At 43.2% G+C, this 22,064-nt stretch overlaps 1 protein-coding gene across 2 annotated transcripts in view; it reads left to right on the top strand.

The window, feature by feature from the left end:
* The window catches only part of whrna (whirlin a), a 145,419-nt gene that overhangs the window by 42,547 nt on the left and 80,808 nt on the right, over positions 1-22,064 (top strand). For both annotated transcript variants that reach the window (XM_067969617.1, XM_067969616.1), the window contains exon 3: positions 13,037-13,255. In XM_067969617.1, the coding sequence (XP_067825718.1) occupies positions 13,037-13,255 (219 nt within the window). The remainder of the gene's footprint in view (positions 1-13,036; positions 13,256-22,064) is intronic.

Here is a 22,064-nt window from a genome sequence, read left to right as displayed (position 1 = left end):
CACGGCTGCTAATGGTGGGGCAAAGGAAATTGGGGATGCGCAAGAGGCCAGAATTGGAGGAATGCAAAGTTCTTGGAGGGTTGTAGAAGATTACAGAGATAGGGAGGGGGTGAGGCCATGGAGGGATTTGAACACACGGATGAGAATTTTAAACTATGTTTTTGTTATTTGTGCTGGGATACACCCACTGGTAACCTCTGTCACTGACCCAGAGTACACGAGGTCATGGAGAGGTCCTTTTAAGTAGGTGCTCGTGCCAGTACGGGCACATCTCCACCACTTACCAGAAGAAGGGCACGGGAATTGTGTTTTTTTTATTATTCATTCTCGAGATGTGGGCTTCGCTGGCAAGACTGGCATTTATTGCCCATCCCTAGTTGACTTGAGAAGATGGTGGTGGGCCGCCTTCCTGAAGTGTTGGTAATGGTTTTGATACAATGGAGTGACTTGTCAGGCCACTTCAGAAAGCAGTTAAGAGTCAACCACATTGATGTCACAGAGTATGGACTGTAGGTTTCCTTCCCTAAAGGACCTTAGTGAACCAGTTGGGTTTTTACGACAATCCAACAGCTTCATGGTCATTTTTACTAATCCCAACTTTTTATTTCCAGATTTTTAAAACTTAATTCAAATTCTCAAATTGCCATGGTGGGATTGAGAACTCATAGTTCTCTGGATTATTGGTCCAGTAACATAACCACTACACTACCTTACCCTTGTTTGTAGCCTCATCAGCTCCAATGGCCCAGAAGAGGCCAAGAGCCACCACCTATCAGCCCTTGACTGAAAACAAATCTCAAAATGGAGCTGAATCTTCAGAAGTCCTACGCAAGTCCCAGGACTGGACCCACAGGTGGGCCTCACTTCAGCAGATCGTTACACCCGGTGTGCAGGCCTGACGGCAGGTACCCTTACTGGGGCCGGGGAAACTCTGATGCAGGTGACCGTGTTCAGAGTAGATGGAAGGTCCTCCCTAAACAAGGCCCTGTGGAAATTAGGAGAGAATCCTGGGAGCCAGCGTAACTGGGCCCCAGCCTATTTCTTGGGCCTTCTGCTCAACTTATGGTGGGAGCTCATTCATTTTATTTGATTAAAGGAATTTGATAAGAGGAGAAAAGATTATTGTGTTCATCACACTGCTGTAATTATTATCAACGGTCAGAGTCGATTTGCTGCAACACATCGAGGAGTGTACTTGCAGCTGTAGTTTTATTGCACCATCAGTATGAGACCAGTAGCTGCAGGTTATGAAGTGCAACCAGGAAGGCCCGTTTTGCAAGGGCTGGTTTATATGCTGCTCACCAGCAGAGAGTTCTGTATATGCATCCTTAAACATGTGTCTAGAGCTCTGCTCCCTTCCGGTAAATTTTGAATGTTTTGAAAGCATAAGACATTAATAAAAATACCTATAAAGTGGAGCCCGGAGTGCTTTTTAAAACCTGGCTTGACACCAAAGAGGAGTTATAATAGACACTGGGTCAAGCCCAAATGTGGTGAGATGGCCTTCCTGATAGTCTCACATTGTTACATTCCACAGTCAGATTGGGACCTGATTTTTGAGCTATTCTACCACTTCTATGTCAATGTGCTTGGTGATGCAAAAGAGGCAGTCTGACTGCACTCAGTAATGATGATTGCTTTTGTCAGAAGATGATTGTTTTAGTCAGAAAATCAGAATTTAACATGAGGCAATCTATTCCCTATATTAACAACTTTGTGGAGGAAAAAAATCCTTCTAATCTTAAGTCTTGGTCGAGGTTTTTTCATTTTACACTTGATATCTCCTAAATCTGTGCTCTCAGAGCACGTTAAATAACCTACTGTTTATCCATTCCTCTCAGCATTTTGAAGACATGGATCATATCTCCTCTCAATCTTCATCAGAATAAAACATCAGGTGCCTTTCACAAATTAATATACTGCACACCCTCTCACTGAAAATATACATATCCCCACAAATACCTATTCTCCAGTTCGATCACTTTAAATGCTTTATTAGAATTTCCTCTTTTTAAAAATGAGCATTGCATAAATTGTCTTCCAAGTGTTTCTGACTTACTGCCCATAGAGATTTGAATAGCAATTCCATCTGCATGTTTACATTTTGATATTTAATAATATTTTACCCTTTAATAAAGAACATTCCTGTTCCAGTGAGGCTTCCCTGAGTATTTGCTTTTTAATTCTCATCACATTTCAAACGCATACAGACCCTCAGCAGGGGTTTGTAAATGTTATTCCTTCATTGAGGTGTTGATTTTATTAGCTTTTGTTTTCCTTCATTCCTATTAAAGGTTTCAAACTCTGTGTCAAATTACATTATGAGATGGCATTGCAGAATGAAATCAATAATATAGATTAGCATGTTTCTCACATAAACCAATCTATCAGTCTACCAGCATTGGCACAGAAATCCTTCAGGGTTAAGGACTAATGCAATGAATTCAATTATGTGGCTGCATATGCAGCTCAGCGATAGGGTGGTGAAAGACTTCCTCGTGGCTTTGTGGAAGAACATCGGCCCAGAAATTTGGCCGTGCAGTGCTCATTTTTCAGGCACTAGCCAGTCTACCAAGCTCTTAATAATGGCGGGCAGGAAGCACGCATGCATTTCTGGCCAGAAGTGCGACACCTGCCGTATTGGATGAGCTGGATGCACTGGCGGCAAGAGCACACGTTGGGAACATTTAAAGCCCAGAATAATTTATTCAAATTCAGGTCCTGTGCATCTTGCGGGACCCATTCTCGATTTCTGAACATTTCACACCTCGCATTTCCCTCACCATGTGCTGAACTCACACTGCACCACATGGCACGAACTGGCAGGAAGGCCCCCTCACCAGCACTATCTAAAGCGATCATGCGGTTCTTACAAGGGTAGTTGCTGGTTTATCATTTCAGGCTGCTGCTTTACTTCTGGGCATTTTTTGATGTGTTTGACCACCCTGGGAAGTTCACTTTCACTACGCAGAGAAAGACTTTGCTGGTCTTGCACTGTTGTTGTTACTTGCCTCAGAAATAGTCTGGCCGCAGACATAGGTGGTCATATAGGACCGCCTTCGGGACTAGAGGACCAAGAGGGGCAGCAAGGAAGACACCACAGAGCAGGAGCAGCTGTCAGAAGTGGGAGGAGGAGGAGGGCACTGCATAGGAGACCATATCCACAGAGGGTATTCAGGCTGCAGCATCTCGGCACTGGTTTCAGTTGTCTGGGCCAGCTGACTGTGTGGCATTATCGTGGGCACCGGTGGTGTGGCTGGCGGAGGAGCAGGCATGCTGTCATTCTGAGAGATGATAGCCAGTGCCTCTCTCATGTAGCCAAGGCCACTCTCCTGGGAGGTCGCCTCAGCATTCCTATGGCACTGCTGGAGAATAGCGTGCAGGCGATTTGTGAAGCCCCTTTCAACAGTGCCCCCCAAATCCAAGATGGCAGGCGTTTGATTGCCAGCAGTATGAGCTGCCTAGCCTTTAAAGTCCACGTGGTGCCAGTTTCTGAGCTGGTGCGTGCGAGAGTCAGATTGAGTGACGGTGCATCACCCGGAAGGCTGGGCTCCTCTTCCTCAACTAGCTGAGGGACGTCCACATTCTCAGCAGCTGAAATGAAAGAGAGGGACAAGGGTTAGCTTACGGTGTGACGGGTGAGCAGAGAGAAAAATGTGGGTGTTGGAAGTGTCTGCAGCTTGTCAATGCAGAATGAGTGGGGTGAGGTAGAAGTCAGAAGAGACAAAGAGGATTAGGTATGACATCTCCTCCAGCGTTGCCAGTTGCCACGGCCTCGACTCTGCCTTCTGCCCATGATGGCCAGCATGTTCTCTTCAAGAGGGGAGAGGGTCTGCAGGCGGACCTTCCTTCTCCAGTGTCAGCCTGTCGTCTGGTGTTGTGTGCAATATTCTCCTGCAAGAAAGAAGAGAGGGGGTTCGTGAGCGACTTGTAAGGTGCTTGGAGAATGTGGCCGTCATGGTGGGATAGCTGATAGTCTGTTTGTGAGATGTCAACTGTAGGTAAGTGAGGATTATAATAGTGGTGAGTGTCTGAGTGTGAGGAATATCACATATCGTCGGTGGGTCAAAATCCTAGAACTCCCTACCTAACGGCACTGTGGGAGAACCTTCACCACACGGACTGCACTGGTTCAAGAAGGCGGCTCACCTCCACCTTCTCGAGGGCAATTAGGGATGGGCAATAAATGCTGGCCTTGCCAGCGATGCCCACATCCCATGAATGAATAAAAAAAATTAGGAGGTGCAGTGAAGTGTGGAGCAGCGATTATTGTGGGAGAGGAGAGTCTTGTTATTAATGAGGCTGTAAGTGGTGGAGCTGTAAGCAGAGTATGACAGCAGTCTTCGTACCTTAACAATCATGTCTTAAGTGCAGTGCTCCTAATATTGACATGCTCGGCAATTTCTTCTCACTGCCTGTGAAGTAGATGCCTGGAGGACGTCCTGCCCGCTGGGGGGAAGAGCATGTCCCTCCTCTTCTCCACTACCTGCACCAAGGCCTCCAGGGCAGCATCGGAGAATCTTGGTGCCCTGGAGGCTCCTTCAGCCATTTCTTCAACACAAGCTTCTATGGTGTCTGCAGCCAGACTGCACCTCTCCTATAAGAGGTGCTGGCTGCCTTTTACCCCCAATAGGCTTGCAGCTATTGAGTAGCGTGGGTGGCGCTGGCTGCATGCCTGCATCATTATAAGCAGCAGGCAACATGAATATTGTGCGCTGCCTGAGTTAACACTAACAGGTGCGTGCAGTGCGCGGCCTGTGCCCCCGCCTTCTATGCCCCCCCCCCGCCCCCACTGTGTATCCTGTCCCCTGTACCACCTTCCCTTCACACCCCTTCCCTGCGACCCTCCTCCTGGGCACCCCGCTTCCTGCTCCCACCCCGGCCTCCTGTGCCCCTGCCCCTCGCCACCCTGTGTGCCCATTTTTGGGCCCGATCGGGTTTCGAGGCCATAAACTCTCAACACAGCCCTGTTTAAAGTGAAAAGCAGAGATGCTTGTCAATCAATAATGTTTGGATGCCATTTTAATATTTTATTATTTTTCTTTGACCTGGATGAGGTTACGCTGCAACAACTAAAAATGAAGGTTCGTATACCCCTCAGCACGAATCCCATTCCTTACATCTATCAAGCCTAAAGGCAGCAACCAGTATACAGTACTGTAGCACTCTCTCAAATTCTATTATTGAAACCACACAACGCAGCTATTGTACTTTGTACATCGTTATTGGGCTCCTGGTCTACTATCAGAATCTTGCGTGGTGAGGAATGTAAAGGCAAGAGTGCACCAATGGACTGAGCCAGAGCAGCTCATTCAGAACATCGCACTGCACACAATGTTGCCCTGAGCACCATTTTGTCACCACTGCTCCACCTGTTACTCGATGTTTGTCTTGCTCAGGCCCACTGCTGGCAGTTGCTTGGAGCCGTGCTTTCTGAAAACATATGCACACTGTGCCTCAGTCCTGCCCATCCCCCATGTTCCATGCAAGTCCGTACCCATGTGCGGTTCCAGCCTCCTGAGAGAGGGAGGGTGTGGTTGCAGAGCAGTGAAATAGTATTCCCACATTAAGGTTTTGAGCTCCTCAGTGAACTCTCTGCTAAACAGTCAATTGACAACTTCCATGAGCGCGTTGAAAACAAACCTGAATTTTCATTATGTTTTGAAAAGTACATTAGAAAACACAAAATGGGAGCCTGACCAACTGTTGACCTCTTGCAAGGTTACAGTTACCCAAATGTGAGCCTTGACAGTCATTGTCAGCAGGTTATTGTATAATGGAGAGCATCATAGCCCAGCCACTTCTGTCTTCAGTCAAAGTCTACACACATGCATTACCAAACGAGCAAAATTGGGTAGCAATGAGGAGTGGGAACACTGGATGGTTTTTCCCTCCCTAAATTCGGCACTCCTGCTGAGATCAGTAACTAAGCACAAACTGGGAATCAAACCTGAGAGCTTCCTGTTCTGTATAGCTGAGTGACTCACCAGAGAAACATGCTGAACCATCGGGGAAACCTGGAAACCATTTCTAAAGTGAACAATGGGACCGTAAAACTCAACTAGTCATCTGAAATTGAGAATTGCACTGATGGAGTTTGGGAGACAGTGAAAAATAATTCATTCTCAAGAAATGGTTCCTTTGTTTAAAGATGATCAGGCAAGGGATGAAATGTGGCGTTACTGAGAGGAAGAAAAATGAACATTCTTCATTCATATTGGGCCGGATTTTCCTATGAACGGCGAACAAACCGCGCCCATCACGCAGTAGATTTGTACTTGCCCATAGACTTTACATGGACTTTTGCACGGCAAGTTCCTCTCATGGGGCCCTCAATCCAACGTGGCGCCCTCTACATCTGGGTCCTGTGTGAACGGGGCAAACAACTGTGTATCCCCTTAATTAATCAGATTGAAGAATCACTAATGAGCAGCGCAGAGTCAGAACCAGGAAGTCTAAGTTAGAATCACGAATTCAATGTCAAATCAGGTACAGAAAGAGAAATAAAGAGAGGGTAAGAAATATTGAATTAAGAGACAGAGATAAAAGAGAGACAGATAGAAAAAGTAAATTTTAATTTTTAAAAAAATGTCCAACAACTAAAATCTGAAGGAATGAGACTCCACAAACAATACACTCAGAGCTTTTGACTTCAATTGTAGAGTATTTGACCAGAGGCTTAAGAGAAACAACATCTGCCGTGTGTAACAACTCCATCTTGATTTTCCTTCACATTATAAGCCTGCAGCGGTGATTCAAATATTTACAATAATATTTACTTCTGGGCAGAACAGGTGATATTTTATGCAACACAGTAAAGTTCTGCGGAGAAAGCTTTTTTTTGTTGACCTACTTTACTGGAATCCAGTGCACCCACCAATCCCCACCTACTACACACCCAGCTAAAGTTCATCATACTGCAAGAAGAATCATAAATAGTTCATTAACTTGGTGAAAAAGAAAGAAAAGGCAGAATTTTTTCAGCTGCATGGTTCTCATCAGTGCTGCTACAGTTGCTAGGGATTTTATCCGGCAGTAGGACCTGGAGCTATCACCCACCATCTGCATATTTATAAAGTAACTTAAATTCAGTCATTCAACCTTTCTGAGGAGGGAGGGAGAGAAAAAAAGATATAAGGTGGTTGTCAACTTGTATCACTTTTATTGGTTATTAAACGCACTCTGTTCAATATACTTATCAGTGTTTGGAGTTTTGCCTGGGAGAAGTTGAAGACCCATCTCTAACTTTCCATCACCTCTCTCAACCCCTCCACTGTCTCTGTGCAATCAGGCTGCTTGTCCGACATCCAGTCTTGGATGAGCTGTAATTTTCTTCAACTAAACATTGGGAAGATTGAAGTCATCATCTTCAGCTCCCACCACAAGCTCAGTACTTTTGCCACCGACTTCACCCCCTTCCCAGTCCCTGTCTTAGGCTGAAGCAGACTGTTTGCTACCTCGGCATCCTGTGGCACTTTCAGCTGAGCTTTTGACTCTATATTCTCTTCATCACAAAGACTGCCTACTTCCACATTGCCTGCCTCTACCCTTAACTCAACCTATCTACAGCTGAAACCCTTTGTCACCTCCAGACGAAATCACTCTACTCTTCTTTGGCCAGCCTCCCATCCTCTACCCTTCATAAACTTCAGTTCATGCAAAACCCTGGATCCTATCCCACCCCAAGTCATGCTCGCCCATCGCCCCGTCATTGCTGTTAGTCCCCTAACACCTCAAATTTAAAATTCTAATCCGTGTGTTTAAATCCCTCCATAGTCTCACTTCTCTTTAGCTCTGTAACCTCCTCCAGTGCAACAACACCCCCCCCCGCCAACTTCGTCTCCCCCAAATTCTCCATTTTTTCTGACTCCGGCCTTTTGTGCATCCCCCCCTTCCCTTCACCCCACCATTGGCAGCCATGTTTTCAGCCACCAAGGCCCAACTTCTGGAATTCCCTCCCTAAACATCAATGCCTTTACACCTCCCCCTCCTCCTTTAAGATGCTCCTTAAAACAAAACTCGCTGACCAAGCTTTGGGATTCCCTCTCCTAACCACTCCTTTGGCTTAGCATCGGTTTACTTTATGCTCCCGTGAAGCACCTTGGGATGACATTCTACGTTTAAGATGTTATATAAATGCAAGTTGTTGTCACCTGGTGCTTCACACACTTGAAAGGTTCATGAAACAATGTGAATCCCTTAATGAAATTACAGCAATGTAATCCTGTAGGGGTATCCATTACTCTCTGCTTTTGTCTTAATGTACTAAAGTAATCATGTAGAAAACTACTAGAAGATCAAAACAAAAGTTCAATCAGAGACCTAGGATGCATTTGCCTGATTAGATATTCTTTATTAACCTCATCCCTAATTCACTGAGAAGAATGGATTTCCAGGAGCCAGTCCTTTGCAGCACGATGAATATTTAAATAAAGGAATAGATGTGCTTCCAGCATATTTCTTTGTAAATGCCATTTTAGTCTTTCCACCAGGGAGGAATGGAAAATCAGGGGTCATTAATCCCACCTTCCGGGTATCTCAATTTCAAAGAAAATGAATGTCCCATGTGTTCTGTAGAAGCACTCATGATGCACTATACTTATACTGGCAAAACTGTAATCTTAAAAGCAACATTAGGTGCACAGCAGTCAAAAACAAAATGTGTGTCGGAACAAACAATACAATGAAGTACAAATACTTTATTCACTGGCATGATTGTAATATGTATTAAATATTATGGAGCAAACAACAGAATTAGTATGACTGGAAAACATACTCACTCTCTCCTGATAGTATATCCTTCTTTACATTTTCCTGTTACTTATCGGTTCTCACAATCTTGCACATACATAAGTAATAGACACGTCCACACTCAGATACAGACACAAACGTGCAGACAACTGCACATACACACAAATACACACATGTATGTGTGCACAGACAGATGCAACTGTGTGTACATGCGCAGATACTCAGATACCCACACGCAAGCATAAAGTTGTCCGACATCCAGTCCATAAACACAGACACAAACACACACCAGAAGATAAATAACAGACATGCATGCACATACAGACACAGAGACACACTAATGCTTCAAAATGTAAGCACAGACATGTGGGCACACCATCAGACACAAATGCATGTGATGTCAATGTTATTTTGTTGAGAAACCTAGGTGAAGGGTCAAGATCTGTAGGGCAGGACATTATCAAGGATGAAATGAACTGAAGAGAAGGCAAATTAAATCAGGAAGTAGTGATCAGCTGATGCCAAGCTCAATTTTTAAAAGCCTTAAGTTTGTAGGAGAAAGGAAAGATGAGGTTGATAACGAATAACGGTTGATAACGGTGATTGCCTTGGCAACGGGCAGTTGCAGGGGCATTCTGTAAACACCATGTATTGTTCTATATGTATAAATGCGTAGGCTTCAAGGAGCTCCTGAACATTTACCTGAGGAAGGAGGAAGTCTCCGAAAGCTTGTGAATTTAAAATAAAATTGCTGGACTATAACTTGGTGTTGTAAAATTGTTTACAATTGTCAACCCCAGTCCATCACCGGCATCTCCACATGATAACGAATACCACAGTTTTGTGGTCCCTGGAAGGAAAGTTGGAATGGGACACAAAATGTGAATCTTCATTGCAACATGGGTTTAAGAGAAACAAAAAAGAAAAGTTCAGCGGAGCACTGACTATTGTAAAATTAATAAAATAGAGAGGAGAGAGAATTATGTTGGAGACAGGTTGAGGCTAATAGTGATAGAGAAATTGCCCGAGGTGATAAGTTTTTTCAAGTATCCTTCCAGGAGTGTGGGAGAAATATTGGCAGAGCCTCCCCAGACATTAGAGCAGTATTTGAGTTTTGGATAGACTTAGCCTTTATAAAGACTTGAGAGTTGTTCAGGAGAGACGATGTGTTTGGCATGAACAAGCAAAATTAACTTCTTGGAATCAGCTTTCGCGACGCACGAGATGTCATAGGAATAAAGGAACAGGAGTAGGCCATTCTGCCCTTCAAGCTTGTTCTGCCAAGTCTCATTTGACATCAGAGAAGACAGTGAGGCCAGGAATGTCAGTGGGTAAAAATGGATTAAGGGTGCAGCCATCAAAGAGCTCAGCTGCAGAAGCTGACCGCTGGATTTACAAAGTTCTTGAATAAACCATGTCTTTAGGGAATTGAAAGAAACAAGTTTTTCATTTTCCCATCAAGGACCATGGAAGAGATTGAGCGATAATGAATAAACCATTGCAGTGTGAAAGAGACTTATGTGTACTGAAAGCATACAATCTGAATAAAATTCCTAAATATGGTGGAATCATCAGCACAAAAGCAGATAGGGTTGGACTATGCCTGGATCAGATAATTGCTATGGAGAATTTGGGGAGATTAGTGTGAAATAACTACCGCATGCAGTATGAACAAATCCCATTGATTTTACACTAATCTTGCCTTTGCTCCATGATCTAGTTGATGTATATATCAACTAGAAATGCTAAATATTTGTGTTGTTTCTTCAGAGAGTGCAATAGAGTTATTCCAAGCATGCCTGTTTCGAAAATGTTCTCATATTTCAGGCAGTCATCTTACGCAGAGATCTAACTCAAGAAATGAGTCACATAAAAACATTAATAGATTGACAGAATCAGAACAGTTTTTGAACAGCAAATAAATCACATCCAGGCTGCTCAAACTGTACATCTGGATATCAGAATCCCCAACGTCTCCCTGAAAACCTTGAGTCGTTGCATGAGAAAATTAAGATTGCAATCCGGATTCATATTCAATGAATAATGGAGTTAAGTCTCACAGTGCATTCATTGGATTGCTAAGTGTAGTATGTGGTGCTAGATTTTATCCAGGTGACTTTAGTGTTTTACCACCCTTCCGATCTCATCTGTAGCAGGTTATTGAAGGTCGTGGTCAGTTTGTAACCGAGAAATGTTGCTGCTGCTGCTGATGTTCTGCTCTCATACTGTCACAATTGTTAGTGGTAGTTTTTAACTTATAAAATTGTCTATTTTACGACAGGTGGCTCGTCCATTGCATTGTTAACAGTGAGTCAGAGGGTAGGGTGTGCAAAAGGTGGATTTAGGGGTGAGTTGGTAAGGGAAGGATATGAGGTTTTTACAAGGAAGGAAAACATGGGTAAATATCGTAGGAAATTAATAGGCCTTTATAATCGATCATTTAAAAACAAAATAAGTGTGTCTGCTGTGGCATTGCTCACTGCAAGTCGCAGGATATATTCGCTGTGTTATGTCTCGTTGACCCGCCTCTCGCTCTCACCTTCCTCTTCTGGTTCTCTCAGTGGCTTTTTGCTTGTCTCTCTGTCCCTTTTCCTTCTCTCTCGTAAACTTTTCTTTCTGTCCTGCTTTATCTCTCTCTGCCTCTCCCTTAGTGGGAGGTGCTGGTCGGTGGTATCCCTTCTCCTTCAAACCACCTCCTCACTCACATTGCCTCACTCCCTAACCCCAACCACCCATATCCTGCTGTCCCTTCCCTCACCCTTATCCCTCTTCTCACTTACCAGACTGATCCTAAAGCCGGTTTTCCAACACTAATATGGGAAATGGGCACTTTGTTTTTTAAAGTGTTCCTAACACTATAAATAGCCGATATGGTTGTGCACGAAGTGCTTTAAAAAACAAAGCACAGGGATAAGGCCTCATTACCACACCATCGAAATGGGCGGGAAGTGGATGGGAAGTGGTTGCTGGCCTCGCAAAAGTCAGGTGGTCCACGACTGCCTGCCGGCCTGCAGGTAGGTGTGGGGAAGCGCGTTACGTGGGACGGAATGAGGGGGGAGGAGTCCGGAGGCAGGGTGGCCTAAACTTTCCATGTGGGGCCTGGAGGAACGCTGCTGCTCCTCCTGGCCTGACAAATGAAAGTTTTTAAAAAAACTTATCTTTCAGGGCCTCTTCATGTCCCAATCTTTTTCTGACTTGCTTTAGCCTGAAGGGAAAGCCGCAAGTGGCTTCCCCGCTGAGTTAAAATGCCACTGGGGTTCAATTGATGTCATCGAACCCCGATTAGCATATTTAAAGAAGGACCTCGCCGGGTGCCTTTGCCGCCTGCTCAGAAGAGCAGGTTAAAATTGGACGTGACGGGATCCAGGCAGTTTTATGGTGCGTAAGTAATGCAGGGCAATTTAACTGCACACCTGCCTGGTGTTCGCTGGGCAAGTAGGGTTAAAATCTCCCTCTTGGTTTTTATATTCTGTACCTCTTGTGATAAAATCTAGAATTCCATTAGTTTTTTTAATGACCTTATCAACCTGAGGTGCTGCCTTTAATGTCCTATGAACTTGTGCCCCCAGATTCCTCTGCTTTTCTACAGCACCGAGCCTACTTCCATTCAGAGTATATGCTGTTATTTTTTTTAATCAAAATGTATCACCTCACACTTACTGGCATTGAATTCCATTTGCCACTTTGTAGCCCATTCCCATTGATCTTATCATTGTCCCTTTGCAGCTTCCTATGGACTTTTATAATTAACTATATCTGCTATATTGATATAATCTGCAAATGTCATCAGGATCCTCTCTCAGCCTGGATCCAAATCATAGATATGCACAGTGAACAGAAGTGGTCCCAGAACTGGAGGCTGTAGGGCACCACCACCCACTCCCAACCACACTGAAAAACTGCCCTTAACTCCTTCCTACTCTGTTTTCTCCCTTCTCACAAATTTTTTATCCAGTTTGCTATCGTTTCCCTATTTCCGCACCTAATTCTGCTGCCACAAAAACATAACACAGTCATTATTTAGGCTCACAAGGTATGTCTTCCTCACAAAATTTATTTTCTGGATCCCACTGCTTCCTCGTCAAGACGTGAATAGTTTTTATTTGCCTGGTTATGCACCTCTTGTTTCATATTTTCTTTTTCCAGTTGTAGACTATGAATGAGATTTATTAATGAGATTCAGTTTCACGCAATCCATTATTCATAATCTTGGCGACAGAACTGCATCCTGGTATAACATTACAGAAATATGTAAATCTCACTGATTACATCTGTTTCTCCTCAGGTGCTGAAAGGTTCCAAAAAGTTGACCCTGTACGTGCGCTCAGTTGGCCGTATCCCAGGGGGCTACGTCACCAATCACGTCTACACCTGGGTGGATCCGCTGGGCCGAAGCGTTTCACCGCCGCCCGATCTCTTAGAGCACAGGAGCAGCACGCTACGGAGGAAAGAGAGCGAAAAGAAGAGCAATCTTCAGCTACTCCGAGATGGAGATGAGAAGAAGGTAATGTGCGAGGTGTTCGGCTACATCCAGTGGGGAGCCTCCTGGAAGTTTCTTATTGAAGGAGGATGAATAAAAAATAGTAGTTAATGGGGAACTAGAACAATATTTGAATGTTCGGATGTCAGAAAACATGCTTGGTATATCTCAACGGGTGTTTTATGTTGGAACAATTTCTGTTCACCCCTGGGAGCAGGACTTACATACAGCCCAGACTAATGGGGTGAAAGTCTGTTAGTTGTAAGGGTCCATTATGAAATGAGTTTGGGCAGTCTCAACTCAGTTCCTAAGAGGTGTGGGTACATTGCCTCGTAACTTGGCTTGGATTTAACAGCCTCAATTGGAGGGACCACAAGGATGAGTGCTTGGAAAGTGGGGGGAGAAAAAATCACACAAGTGCACTAGGAAATGGTGTTCTGAAGTTGGGACTGAAGTACATTGTTGGGACAGAGTAAAGAGTGTTTTACTCTGCACCTAACCACACTGTCTATGGCCTGGAAGTACCGAATGCTCATACTGCATTCCAAGAGAAGAAAAACGTTACTTCTGCACAACTGACATCACTCACCTTAATGAGCGTAAAAATAGAATAAAATGAAAAATACTGTTGCACTTTCCATATAGTGAACTATCAGGGTCATGCTGATATATGAAAGTTGTATAATGACATTGAGGTGGGTGAGGGATTTTTGTCACTTAACCCAGTAACCTCGCCGATAATCATTTCTGGAAATTGGTGTTTATGGAAGACAGCATTAAAGATTACAGATAGCCCACCCTCCCGAGGGCTGCCTGAATGTCAGTGAGTGAGATCAGGATAGCCACAGGTTTGATCCCCTGTATGTTTTGTTAGCTGGTCGCAGCCAGGCAGCATTAGGGCCATTGTAATTGGCCTTAGAACCAAAGGTTTGGAAGGAGAAAAATTAGTGAAGGTTCTTGCTCCTGATCGCTATTCAGTGATCGCTTCCCTGCTGGAAGTGCATGGACATCAACTGAGGACAGAATCAGGCTTAGCTCTCCAGCTCCCTACAGTTCAATAGCCCATCAGTCTTCATTGTCCAGGTTTATAATATGAATAATAGCTGTATGGGAAAAGTAGCAGAGGGTACCTTGCCCCCACGGAATTGCACCTGAGCACAAAGTCAAAGCCTTCAGGTGGGAAGAGAAAGGCAGAAATTGTCAAGGAGAAGGAAAGGAAACATGGTGAAAGAGAACCCAGGAGGAAAAAGACCAGCATCATGGATGAGAGATAAAGGAAGGTAAATAAACTGAATAAAGGACCGTAGCTATTGGAGAGCATGGCTGGAAGCTGGAGGAACAGTGACCCAAAACTTGGAGCTGCACTGATGACATTTTTCTTTAGTTCAGTAGTTCTGACAGAATATATCAAATATTTGTTGTTGATGGAGACCTATGATGAAGAAATCATGTGACCGACAAGTGGTTTCTGAAAAGGAAAATCCAGTAAAAAAATGTCTGAAGTGAGCCACTCCATTACACTGATCCCTAGTAGCAGAGGTGTGAGTTACAAGGAAAGACTAGAGAAACTTGGGCTTTTCAGCCTGAAATCGAGGTATCTGCAAGGCAACTTTTATAGATGTACAAGATGGTTTAAGGGATAGAAAAGACAAATCTGGAATATTACTTTAAAGTAAATTGCAAGAGTCGGACAAGGAGGCACTGATTCAATCTAGTAAAAGGTAAACTTAGGACTGATACCAGGAGATTCTTCTCCATACATACAGTTATTAACGCATGGAACAGACTTCCAGATAAAGTCATGGAGATAAAAACCCTGGAATCATTAAAAAAAATTGAATGCTACAATGGGGTAACTGTAGAGTGCTTCTGGATGGATGAATTAAAAAGGCGAAATAGCCTTCATATTTCCTAACCATAAGAGACCCTTATCTTTAATTATGCCGCGATCACACTGCATGTTTTCAATCCAAATAAGTAAAATATTGAAGTATTACAGCGAAATCACGCCTAGATGTCAAATTATAGAAGGGTATCTCAGTAGAAATGTTCCTTTTGAAAGGAAAATCACCCAATTTTCCTTTTAAGAGATACTCCAAGTCATGGTCACAAGAATCATAATCGTGAGCTTGATCTTACTGTTTCTAAATTCTCAACGTTAAAATTTTCTTCCACAAGATGCTTCTTTTTTATCGTGTAGTGTAGATAGACTTAACTGGGGAATTAGTGTACTTAACCCATCATCTTGAAGAATGGGCTCACCAGTGGGATATGGTGATGGCTGCCCCTAAGTGCAGTATTATGGCATTGCACAGCTCAAGATGAGATCATTAAGGTATTTATTGGAGGATAGGAGATTCATCTGTTCCAGTTGCTGATTCTTGTCATCTAGAGGATGTCACCTTCAGCCTAGACACAATCCTTCAGCTCCATATTGAAAGAGGCGAAGTGCACTTTGACCTTTCTCATCTTTCTTCAATGACAGCAAGTTCCAATGCAGGTTAAGCTTGTGATGTATGGGATATTTATTTAAACAGTTTTCCATCCTGGTTCATAACTTCTCAGCATGAAGTGAAGGGCCATGTGCAAGATCCAGGACATAGCTGTTTGTGGCAAAAAGGACAGGTGGCTGCAGAGAGAAAGGTCTCCAGCCACATCAACGCACCACTGAGTACAGATACCTAAAAGAGGAATCGGCCTCATAGTGAGCCTGCCTCTTTACCAAAGCCCCTCACATGAGAACCTGAATTAAGCAGTTGGTGATGAGTAAGCCTGATATGCGACACACAACTCGGATGTCTAGAACATCAAGGTGGCTCCACCTGGCTCCAAATAACCCTGTAAACCAATGTCCTATTGGGTAGGGTGGTCCTAACTGACAAGAAAGAGGAAGCTTCCCCTATACTGGTAAACTGTGCAGTTTTGGCTGGATAAACTCCAGCAGTACCCCTGTGCACACTTGGAAGCCCCTGTGCCTTGGCTTTGCCAACCTGCACCTCGGTTCTCTGGAGTTAGACATATGTGGGGTGCGTTCCTGTGGGGACAGAATGTGCAGTCCATATCAGGCAAACAGAAATGTTCGAGCTGTAAGAATTCTCAATAGCTTAGTTTGAACACTCTTAAACGTGGTGATGGGTTTCTGTACATGTCAGGCACCTGGCAGACCAAAACAAAAACACTGGCATCCTCGTGCCCTTTGTCCTGCTCTGACTCAGTGTGGCAGCACCCAAAAATTGTTGGAGTGCAGGATGCCACGTCTCCCCACTTTCCACAGTTTGAACACTGAGTACAAATAAAATGTTACGATGAGTCTCCCTCCTCTTCCTGCAGGCAGATCTCTTAGACTTCTCAGCTGATGTGAGTATTCCCCATAGTACGCCTTTAAGTGGAACTGTCAATATTTATTACTGTTTTCACAGAGAAATGGTGCACTATTTTTCTTAATTATTGGTTTTGATCTTGTGGTCTTTACATTTTTATGAGTCCAGCGTGTCTACTTATTCTAATGCAAATAAGAACTGCTGTCTGCTCATCTGCCAATATATGTGAGGAGGATCAGCAGACAGCATTAGGGACTTATTATGTGGAAAAAATGATGAACTTGTGTTAGAGATAATATACTAAAAAACTGATGAAATATTCATGGTTGCCATAGCAAGGATGCTTTTGCTTTGAAAAAAAGTCAACATTTGGAATTTTCATTCTCATCTTGTTTTCACTGGAGTTTAACCTTGAAATTGCTCTGTTCATTCGAATGTGATTGTCCACATTGGAATCTTCATTAAAGTGTAGTACTTAAGTCATGTGACACTGTGCAATGAATCATCAGAGCAGCAGAAGGACATAAATAGATAGAGTACTGACTGCTGCAATAGGATATAAGCAAATCTGGTAGAGTACTCAATGCTGCACTCGGAAATAAGTAAACCTCGCACTGGACTGACTGCCTTACAAGGATAAAAAGGTGCGTGTGAAGCATTAATTCTGGCATAGACCAGTTGGGCCGATTGGCCTGTTTCTGTGCTATAGACTCGAAGTAAAAAATGAGGCCATTATTTCTGTCTTTCTGTTTTTTCTAAAGAATTATTGTTTAGGCAGTTGGTGGTGCTAATATTCTTAAGGGTGCATGAATAGAGTAGAAATTCCAATCAGCAAAGTAAATGAGTTCTTACTTCATTCCTGGGAGCACTATTTTTACACAGGCATTAACCCGTTTATTTGTATTTATACCTGAACTTTGCTGATTAGAATTTCTAAAAAGAAAAAAAGACTTACATTTATATAGCGCCTTTCACAACCTCATGATGTCCCAAAATGCTTTTCAGCCCTTGAAGTACTTTTGAAGTGTAGTCACTGTTGTAATGTAGGAAACGCGGCAGCCAATTTCCGCACAGCAAGCTCCCACAAACAACAATGAAATAAATGATCAGATCATCTGTTTTAGGTGTTGGTTCAGGGATAAATGTTGGTCAGGGCACTGGGGACAACTCACTTGCTCTTCTTTGAAATAGTGGCATGGAATCTTTTATATCCACCTGAGAATGAAGACAGAGCCTTTGTTTAATATCTCATCCAAAAGACAGCACCTCTGACAGTGCAGCATTTCCTCAGTACTGCATTAGTGCAATGTGCTCACAACTCTGGAATGGGACTTGAACTCACAGCACTCATGACTCAGAGGTAAGAGTGCTGCCACTGAGCCACAGCTTCTACCCTACTGAGTCAAGTAGTGAGAGTGATGATTAACATCAATGGATCTAAAATACATGAAAGCCACTTAAGAAGGACATGAATAGGCAGGAGGCCTGCTCTATAGGGACAACCTGCTGGGAATCGATTTCTTCATTAATTTCTTGAGGACTGGACTGCTGGTTTAGCAGGACAGTAAAATGCCATCTGTTCAGTTAAAGGTGAAACCTGCTGTTGACACAGTCAGCTGTGTGATTCATGTCTGCGCACTAGCAAAACAGCTAAGTGCCGCAGCTGACTGAAATGCCAGTCAGCCGGGGAGATAATTGAGTTCAGGAACTGTGCAAACCAAACACCCAGCTGTGAGACTCAACTGACTGTTCTGTTTGCTAGTCTCCAAACCTACAGGCATTTCAATCGGTTCCGAGATTCGGCTTGAGGCACTTAAGGTGTTTGTCTACATTGAAGGTGCAATATAAAGTTGTTGTTGTTGTAGATGGGACGATTGATTAGTTGTGACAAATTGGCCTGGAATTTCCTGGAACTTTTCGGCATAACAATGGCGTAAGAGTGGCATAAGTACGGCGTAGCACCATTTTCTTGCGAGGAAATTTAATTGTAACTGATTTATGCTTGTTTTACACTGAAGCATTGGTACCTGCGAATTTCCTCGATTGTTTGCACCGTGAACTTCCTGCATTATGTCAGTGATGCCCTGGCATAGATTGACGCCCAAAGGTTAGGTGTGGCCCAGCCCAAAGTCACCTGATATCATTGTAACTGAGGTTTTGGGAGTTTTATAGTGATTTTCTTTGTGATTTTTTTTGAATTTTTCTGACTGAAATCAGCACGATACTAAGCCAAAGTGCTGAGTCTCAGTACACCAGAAATGTTTCGAAACCCCACCCCACCGCACCCCTCCCCCCTCGCATTCAGATGTACTAAGCAGCTGGAATTTGCATCAAGATCATTTTTGTCATAAACAGCAACAACTTGCATTTATACAGTGCCTTTAACATAGTAAAACATCCCAAGGCGCTTCACTGGAGCGTTATCAAACAAAATTTGACATCGAGCAACATAAGAGGTAATAGGACAGGTGACGAGGAAGGTTTTAAGGAGCATCTTAAAGGAGGAGAGAGAAGGAGCAAAGTGGAGAGGTTTAGGGAGGGAATTCCAGAGATTAGGGCCTAGGCAGTTGAAGGCAAAGCTGCCAATGGTGGAGCGATTAAAATCGGGGATGCACAAGAGGCAAGAATTGGAGGAGCGCCAAGATCTTGAAGGGTTGTAGGACTGGAGGACGTTACAGAGATAGGGTGGGTGAGGCCATGGAGGGATTTGAAAACAAGGATGAGAATTTTAAAATCATGGCGTTCCCAGACCGGGAGCCAATGTAGGTCAGTGAGCACAGGGGTGATGGTGAACAGACTTGGTGCGAGTTAGGAAATGGGCAGCAGAGTTTTGGATGAGCTCAAAGCTTATTGAGGGTGGAAGATGGGAGGCCATCCAGGAGAGCATTGGAATAGTCCAGTCTGGAGGTAACAAAGGCATGAATGAAGGTTTCAGCAGCAGATGAGCTGAGGCAGGGGCAGAGACGGGCAATGTTATGGTGGTGGAAGTAGGCGGTCTTGGTGATGGAGCAGATATGTGGTCGGAAGCTCATCTCAGGGTCAAATAGACGCCAAGGTGGTGAACGGTCTGGTTCAGCCTCAGACAGTGGCCAGGGAGAGGGATGGAGTTGGTAGCTCGGGAACGGAGCAGCGCTTGAAGAGAAAATTGGATTGGAAATGGTAATACCACCTAGAGGCCCTAATACAGAGAAAAAAAATATAGACATAAAAAGACATTGGTTAATTAAGGACAGACAGCACAAATTTGTAAAAGGTGAGTTTTATCTGACAAATTTAATAGAGTTCTTGTGAGGAAATAAAAGTGTATTGATAAAGGAATTTCAAGGATATTGTGTAAATGGATTTTCAAAATGCATCTGATAATGTACTGCAAAGAAGGGTTGCTGATGAAATTAAAGCACACTGTATTCAAGGGAATGTGGCAGCATGAATAGGAAGTTTGTTAAAGGACATTAAACAGAGAGCAGTGGTTAATGGATGCTATTTGAACTGGAGAGATGACTCAGTGATCATTGTTGACACCATTGCTTCTTTCAATATATATAAATAATCTGGACAGCTTTGAGGGCGCAATGTCATAATTTGCAGATGACAGAAAATAGGGAGCATGGTTAACTGTAAAGAGGACTTCAGGAGGATATAAACAGTTTAGTAGTTTGGGCAGGTAGATGTTAGATGAATTTTAATGCAGAGAAATGTGAAGTGATACATCTTGGGAGGAAAAACAAGAAGACATGAGCATTAAATTGCAAAACTTTAAAAGTAATGGCGGACCAGAGAGACTTTGGAGTTCAGATATATGTAACTTTTTGAAGTGGGAGGACAAGTTAAATAAAAAAATAGCATATAGGTTTCTAGGCTTTATAAATAAGGGTATCGATTACAAAAGTAAAGAGGTAATGCTAAACCTATGCAAATCATTTGTCAGGCCATAGTTAGAATATTGTGAACAGTTTTGGGTACTCTATTTTTGAAAGTATGGGAAGAGCAAGGCTGAAGAGATTCACTAGGATGATCCCAGGGATAAAAGGTTTTCGTTATAAAGAGAGACTTTTCACTATAACAGATAAGGTTAAGAGATAGAGGTGTTCAGAATTATGAAGGGTTTCAATAAGGTAAATAGCTAAAAGTTATTTCCACTGGTTAGTGAGTCAGTAATGAAAAACCATCAAATTTCAGATCATCACCAAAGGAATGAAAGGAGAAGCTGGGAGATTTTTTTTTATGCGGAAGAATGTTGGGACATGGAATATTCCACCGGAAATTATGGTGCAAGCAGAATCCATAAAGCTTTTAAAGGTGAAGTGGATAAATATTTGAAAAAGCACTGAAAAGGATATGGGGTAAGGGCATTGGAATGGGTCGAAGTAGATCGCGAGGTAGGTTTTTCAGAGTGGACAAAATGGCTTCCCTTGGTGCTGTAAAATTCTTTGGGGATAATTTTGACATTGGGCAATAGTTTAAAACAGGTGATAGCAGATCAGCTGCTCTAGATGTAAAATATCTAGCTGTATAACAAGATGTATAATGGGAGGCTGATCTGATACTGCTCGTTTTGCACAATCACACAAAGTCAAAATCACCCCTTTTGATTCGAATATTTGGAAGTAGAATCAAAGGAGAAAAAAACACTCATTCGTGCTACTATTTTGCAGCTAACACCAGGCATTTATTTGAAGTGCTGATGGTCTGAACACCGGCTTTGAAAAGTTAAATTTAACTGACACGCCCAAAGGTCCAGTTAGCTTCAGCAGAATCATAGAATCAAAAAATCATTACCGCACAGAAGGAGGCCATTCGGCCCATCAAGCCTGTGCCGAATGTGATCTTCCTGCGGCTAACTGTGAATACTAACACGGAACCTGAGTTCCAAATGCTTGCCTCTCTCATTTAGGTGGGACAGATTGCAATGATGATTTTGTTTGCTACTGTGAATAGCTTTTTTTTGGGGGGGAGGGAAGAGAATAAAGGATACCTGTTCACATAGAATAGATCTGTTGGAAGCTTCAGTCTAAATTGCAGTCTTTGTATAATGTACACCTACGCTTAAAAAGAAAATGATTGCACAGACTAATTGCGTAATTGCCCTAAACATTTCCAACCTAGATTAAGTTTCATTTACTCTGCAGCTGTTGATCTCAGTCTTGCAATGCACGTGGAGCTTAAGCTGTGAAGTATGAGTACACTGCTTTTAATTACTCTCATCGCCTGAGATGTGAAATACTGGCTCCTTTATTACGCAACATGCCAGTTATATTTCACACGTACTGGCCATCACCTCGACAAAATTACCGCCTGCACATGCTTTATGGTTTTTACAGCGCGTGTTAATAAATTACAGGGTAAATGTATGAATAATGGGCAGAAAATGCAAGAACATATCCTTGTACGCTGCACTATAGCCTGATCATTAATTTTAAGTATTGTTTAATTATTTTAAAAATGTATGTTCAGCCTGGCAATGGGAAGGGGCAAGTGAGCCGTAGATCAGCAGATGATTTGGAGAAATATAG

The sequence above is a fragment of the Heptranchias perlo genome, chromosome 31, assembly GCF_035084215.1.
Source record: "Heptranchias perlo isolate sHepPer1 chromosome 31, sHepPer1.hap1, whole genome shotgun sequence".
Classification (NCBI taxonomy): Eukaryota; Metazoa; Chordata; class Chondrichthyes; order Hexanchiformes; family Hexanchidae; genus Heptranchias; species Heptranchias perlo.
The sequence above is the reverse complement of the archived record's forward strand: the minus strand, read 5'-3'. Positions and strand labels throughout refer to the sequence as shown.